This window comes from Pongo abelii, chromosome 19 (genome assembly GCF_028885655.2).
Source record: "Pongo abelii isolate AG06213 chromosome 19, NHGRI_mPonAbe1-v2.0_pri, whole genome shotgun sequence".
In the NCBI taxonomy this organism is placed as follows: domain Eukaryota; kingdom Metazoa; phylum Chordata; class Mammalia; order Primates; family Hominidae; genus Pongo; species Pongo abelii.
In genome coordinates, this window is record NC_072004.2 from 79,365,357 (window position 1) to 79,371,356 (window position 6,000).

Below are 6,000 nucleotides of genomic sequence, written 5' to 3' on the forward strand. Positions count from 1 at the left end.
GTTGACCCCAGAATTATGGTGACTCAGAGGACTCTAGGGACCCCTGGGGAAACACCTTTATAAGGGGTTACCATGACAACCATGGACCAGAGGGAAGAACTGAGGCCCACAGGTGTGGGTAGAAGTCGATGATCATTTTCTCTAGTCTAGATCTTCCCAGAGCCTTGAGCAATGGATACCATGTCCATCATTCATTGCTAGTAAAAAATCAACTTTGAATTAGACTTGGGATTCTCCTGACAGTACTGGGAAGTCTCCCACTGTTTGGGCATCGCTTGGGGCCAGATCCCTGGCTCCTGCAGGCTGAGAGACTACCCAGCAAGAGCCTCCACATGGCCAGTGAGGAGAGGCTGGGCTTTGCACCTCTGGCGTCAGCTTCAAAAGGCTCAGAATAGGCCGGGGGCAGTGGCTCATGCCTGTAATCCCACCACTTTGGGAGGCCAAGGTGGGTGTATCATTAGGTCAGGAGTTCAAGACCAACCTGATCAAGATGGTGAAATCCTGTCTCTACTAAAAATAGAAAAATTAACTGGGCGTGGTGGCAGGCGCCTGTAATCCCAGCTACTGAGGAGGCTGTGGTAGGGAATTGCTTGAACCCGGGAGGTGGAGGTTGTAGCTAACCGAGATCGCGCCATTGCACTCCTGCTGGGCAACAGAGTGAGACTCTGTATCAAGAAAAAAAAAAAAGCTCAATATAATCTCACAATCATCTTGCTTCTTTTAAGGAACCTCCCTTTATAATTAAGGATCTATGAATTTCTCTGTGTGTTTAGAATCCCTTCCTATGTCCAACCTCAACTAACTCTAGGGTTCTTTGTGCCTGCTGTGGGAAGTGACAGATCTGCTGTTGATCCTAAAGTGGTGTCTTTCAGGCTTTGAGATCTCCTGTTAGGTTCAAGACTGTGGGGTAGAGGACAATCACATTTTTTGAAGCCATTCTCACCGGTCTTAGGGATCGCCTCCGAGGGACTGGTGGGTGCTCCTTCCACTCCGACTTTGGTGATTTGAGGAGCACACTTCTCACCTGCAGCTCTGTTCTTTCTTCCTTGAGATCAGAGGCTGGTTATTGTATTGGGACATACTCTACCTCCTTTTGGCTTCTAATGTCCTTTCCATGAGTTTGGTACCGAGTCAATTACTCGGCTCATTGGATTGAGGTCTTCAGAGAATATTATATGGGGATTCCCAAGGGCTCTCCTAGGGGAGGTGAGGAAGGTGATCAATACTTCTGCGTGTCCACCATGTGCTTGGCACTCTACTGACCATAGGGATGTGAGTGAGGATACTGAGGCTCAAAGAGATAAGGTGGCTTGCCTGGAGCTCTCCCAGTTCCTAAGTGACGGCTCTCCAAGGCCCCCAGGCTTTCCTTCCATGCCAAGCTCTTTAGAAACCTCATCTAGTAAAGATGGTGGCACTACTAGGCATGGACAGAACTTGCCTCAGTGCAGAGCTAGCAGGACAGGGGTCAAGTCCCTGCACAGAGGATGTTCAATGAAGAGGGGGGGAATTGAACACAAGGAACTTCAGCCGCAGAATGAAGTGTCCGTAGGCATTAAGGAAAGTGGTAGAAAACAGGCACCCAGTGTAGCTCGGGTTAGTGAACCGAGGCACTTCATGCTGCATATTTGTATTGCACGTTTCAGTGTACATCGTGTTTCACTTCCTGTATCTCGTTGGACCCTTCAGTTTGCCACATGATAGGTCCAGGGGGTTCAGGTATGGAGGAAGGGCCTCGGAAGGCTTGGGGAGGAGAGGGGCAGGCACTGCTGTGTATATTGATGGGGGGATTGCTTGCACTGGTTGATGATCTCTGAACAACCAAGAAGTACACAACGATCTACCTAACCGGACATGCTAAGTAATTTCACTCTGGGGATTAATCTCCAGGGAGACAATCCATTGATAGAGAAGTGAAAAGCATCAAGATGTGTCTAGTAGTTGTAGGAAGTCTGGGGTGCTTTCGTGATGGGGTGCCCTCAGGTGGAAATAGCCTCTCCTTCCTTTGAGCTGTCCTGTGGCTATTTGCAGACATTTTATTCCTCTTACGAGACTGTAAGCTCTTTGAGGCTGGATTTCTGCCTTTTGTCTATTCATTCATTCACTCATTCTTCAATCATGCATTCACCAATTCCACAAGTAGTTGTTGCCTATAACATGTGCCAGAGATTGTACCAGGCAGATGGGCATATCTAGATAAACAAAAGACATGATCTTTTCTCTTCTGGAGCTAACAATCTACTGGGGGCAGAGATAATAGCAAACAAGTAAATCTATAATGGTTAAATAGAAATTTCGAATTGGGAACTTTCCCATGAGGAAAACAGCTAAGATATGGAGGGAGAGAATAAGCCAGAAGGTGATGGGAGGAGGAAGCTGCCACAGCCCCAGGCCCAGGAATTCAACATGCATCTACTGAGTGGACCCAACACATGAGAGGACAGTGCCAAGCAAAGAACTCAAATGTCCAACTGGTTGGGCATGGCCAGGTAGCCCATGCTGTGTCTGGACGTCCTCCTGCTGGTATAGTCATTTTAAAATCAGAAGGACAGGGAAGGGAGCAGTGGTTCACGCCTGTAATCCCAGCAATTTGGGAGGCCGAGGTGGGTAGATCTCCTGAGATCAGGAGTTGGAGACCAGCCTGGCCAATATGGTGAAACCCCGTTTCTACCCAAAATACAGAAATTAGCTGAGCCTGGTCATGCATGCCTGGAATCCCAACAACTCGGGAGGCTGAGGCAGGAGAATCACTTGAACCCAGGAGGCGGAGGTTGTAGTGAGCCAAGATTGTGCCACTGCACTCCAGCTTGGTTCCCAATAGACCCTGCAGGCCCTACAGGTTGTCTTCCCAACTTGCCCCTTGCTCCATACCACCCCCTCCACCCCATAATATTATAGAAGGACACCTAGTCAGACAAAATGATGCAACTTAATTTTATTAGGACAAGGCTGGTGGGCACTGGAGTGGCACCTTCCAGGGCCAGGAGTAGCAATGGAGAGGGGTCACAGGGATGCCACCCGGGCAGCTAGAAGCCACAGCTGCCCTCCACAGAGCGGCACTGCACGATGCGCAGGAATGTCTCGACCTTGTCCATGTCCTTCCTGAAGCAGTAGAGCAGCCCGTAGTTCTTGAGCAGTGCGTCATCGTTGTGTGAATTTGTGTCAAACTTGCTGTAGGTCTGCTTGAAGATCTGCCCAGTCCGGGGGCTGCCATCTTCCAGCCTCTGCAAAGTGAAGGAAGAGAAGGAAAGGCCAAGCGCTTGGGCACTGTTCCCTCCCTCTCATTCATCCATTTTCCTCCCTCCCCTTCAGGGTGTAGAGAAAGGCCTGGAGGATTCACAAGGGGAAATGAAGAATAAGATGAGTGAGTTCTCTTGGGTCAGGGCCTGACTGCTAAAAAGAGGGCAGCAGTGTTTCTCTAACACAGCTCTCAAAGTCAGTGGGGCTCCAGGATTGGGGACCCCTGGTGCCACTCTCACCCCCATTAGCGTTTGGATGCCTTCCTCTAGGTCCTTTAGGAGGTCATAGACGTTGCTGTCCGAGGCGCCATAAACCAGGCTGTTGGCAAAGACACTCCTGAGGAACTGCACGGGCTCCAGCCACGACTGGATGAGCAGCAGAGAGATGCGGAGCAGCTCTAGGTTCTGCAGGGGAAGGACTGGCGGTGGCTGTGTTGTCCGGGGGGCTCTGACCACAGGTCTCCCCCGTCCCCGCCTGAGGGAGAAGGCATCCACTCACGGATTTCTGTTGCGTTTCCTCCCTGTTGGAGGGTGTCGGAATAGACTCTGAGAAGCAGAGGGAGGTCTGGGGGTTCTGCAGGAATGAATACTTCTGTTCCTTTGGGATATAGGCTTCTTCCTAGGAGAAGGACCGCCCACCAAGGTCTACGCTGGAGACCAGCTCCCATTGTTACTTTTCTGGGAACCTCACTCAGCGTATGCTCATCTGCCTGCATTTTCACTTCAGAAAACAACCCTGAGCTCTTTAGTCTCCTCCTCTTATTTCCCAGCGGGGGAATGTCACCCTTTCCTGCCACCCCTGACGCACACCCATTCCCCAAGAGCTTACAAACTCCTGGTAGGTGTCAAAGGCCAGCTGGTGCAGGCGATGGGCGCGGAGCATAGCGTTGTCAAAAAGCCTGGATAAGGGAATGGTTGGGAAGGCACTGCCCTCTTGAAGCCAGGGCAGGCAGAGCAGGGCAAAAGCCAGGAGCAGGGACGTCCGGGAGCCTGGGGAGAAACCAGAGGGCAACGGAGGGAGCCGGAGAGCAAGAGGCCAGCACTCTGCCTGCCCCAGGAGCTGTTTGTTTTTCTCTCTGCATCCCTCCATGGACCAGGAACCTTCTGAGGTTGGCCAATAGTGGGCTTAGATGGCGATATTCACATTCAGAAGCCCCAAACCTGAGGGTTAGTGCCCCTGTCCCATCTACAGGGTGCTGTCTCTCCCCTCAGGACACATCGTGTCCAAAGGGATTTTAGGGGTGCTTACCTGCAGCCATTGCAGCTAGGTGAGCTGTCCACAGGACCCTGAGTGGTTCCGGAAGTTGGGCCTTGGGATCCTGGAGCTGGTCTCTTGTGGGCCCTTTTTATACCCTGGCCCCGTCTCTCTTGCTGTTGCCCCCACCTGTTTCTGTGTACATTTATGCATGGGGCCACTGACGTGCCTGTGCTAATGGATAATTTAGAAGCTCCTCCCACACATGCTGGGATCATGCCCCCTGGCTTGTCATCTTTCCCTTCCCACCGTCACCAGCGTTGTGAGGGTTGTGCACAGAGTGTCAGCCACAGACGCCACCCAACTTGTCCTCTCTTTAAGGGTCAGGTGGGTGCCCTCTGGCAGCAGGCCATGGTGGCCAACCTGAACGCGGGGAAGGATGTCAGGATAGCCAGTCCTTGAGACTCCTACTGACCCCATCCCACTCTCTATCCTGTTCCTTTCCTCCTCCCCGCATGTTTAACCTCCACCCACCAGGCAGAATATGTGTGTTGGGAAAAGGGGCCAAGCACAGCCAATAGATTGTGGGGGTTCTGAGCACGATTCAGTCCTGAATTCCACTTTTGCTAACGACTCCTGGGCCCGCCTGAGGCAGCTGCATGCAGTGCTAACACTGACCACTAGAGGGAACCAACCCCACACTTTGCTCTCCCCTTTCCCTGAGCATTGCGGGGGCTCCCGCAGGTCCCTGGGGACGAAGAACCCAAACTCAAGGTATTGCCCCAGCTCCTTGGACCTGTAGCAGAGATACAAACCAAGAAACAGAAATCCCGGGAACAGACACGGACCACAAGCGCTTCCTCCCATAGCCCTGAAACCATCAGAGAATCTCAAAGTTAGAAGAGCTCTTGAAGATTGTCTCTTCAAGAGTCTCTTCCCTAGCTTTGGAACTCAGAACATATCACGCCGAAAGATGACCTATCAGGCCGGGCGCGGTGGCTCATGCCTGTAATCCCAGCACTTTGGGAGGCTGAGGCGGGTGGATCACGAGGTCAGGAGATCAAGACCATCTTGGCTAACCAGATGAAACCCACTCTCTTCTAAAAATACAAAAAAATTAGCCGGATGTGGTGGCGGGTACCTGTATTCCCAGCTACTCGGGAGGCTGAGGAAGGAGAATGGCATGAATCTGGGAGGCGGAGCTTGCAGTGAGCGGAGATCGTGCCACTGCACTCCAACCTTGGCAAGAGAGCAAGACTCCATCTCAAAAAAAAAAAAAAAAAAAAAGAAAAAGAAAGATGCCCTATCCAGCCATGGAAGTCCCTCCTCTTTTTTCTCCTCCACCTTTTCAGATCTGTATAGAGCTTTTCCAGTTGCCAAGGGCCTGCCTGTGCATTCTCACGTCTGACCTGCCACTTGTCTTGTGAAGCAGGTATTATTTTCATCCGATTTCACAGATCAAGAGACTGAGGCTCAGAGAGACTGATTGTATGAGCTACCTCAGCCAGGGCAGCAGATCTCCACAACCTTGCTCTTCCCACATTGCGTCATTTAAAGTCCTTTCTCCAG

The 6,000-nt window shown here is 51.5% G+C and overlaps 1 protein-coding gene across 5 annotated transcripts; it reads right to left on the bottom strand.

Moving 5' to 3' along the window:
• Positions 1-2,917: 2,917 nt before the first annotated feature.
• LOC100448861 (somatotropin) lies at positions 2,918-5,298 on the bottom strand. 5 transcript variants are annotated; one of them, XM_002827709.5, is made up of 5 exons: positions 4,486-4,557; positions 4,066-4,226; positions 3,736-3,810; positions 3,477-3,641; positions 2,918-3,221 (listed from the first exon to the last, which is right to left on the bottom strand). In XM_002827709.5, the coding sequence occupies exons 1-5, from the start codon at positions 4,493-4,495 to the stop codon at positions 3,024-3,026; spliced, it is 609 nt and encodes a 202-aa protein (XP_002827755.1). In that variant the 5' UTR covers positions 4,496-4,557; the 3' UTR covers positions 2,918-3,023. The 5 variants fall into 5 exon arrangements, with proteins under 5 accessions (XP_002827755.1, XP_002827754.1, XP_002827756.1 ...); XM_002827708.4 differs by having other exon boundaries at positions 3,736-3,855; XM_009251912.2 differs by lacking the exon at positions 4,486-4,557 and adding an exon at positions 5,247-5,298 and having other exon boundaries at positions 3,024-3,221; positions 3,736-3,855.
• Positions 5,299-6,000: the final 702 nt, after the last annotated feature.

Coding starts and splice junctions, on each gene's coding strand:
- LOC100448861 (XM_009251912.2), bottom strand. CDS start 5,298: ATGGGAGGAAGCGCTTGTGGTCCGTGTCTGTTCCCGGGATTTCTGTTT. Junction 4,227..5,246: donor CCCGGGATTTCTGTTTCTTG/GTTTGTATCTCT, acceptor GTTTCTCCCCAG/GCTCCCGGACGTCCCTGCTC. Junction 3,222..3,476: donor GCATCCAAACGCTAATGGGG/GTGAGAGTGGCA, acceptor TTCACTTTGCAG/AGGCTGGAAGATGGCAGCCC.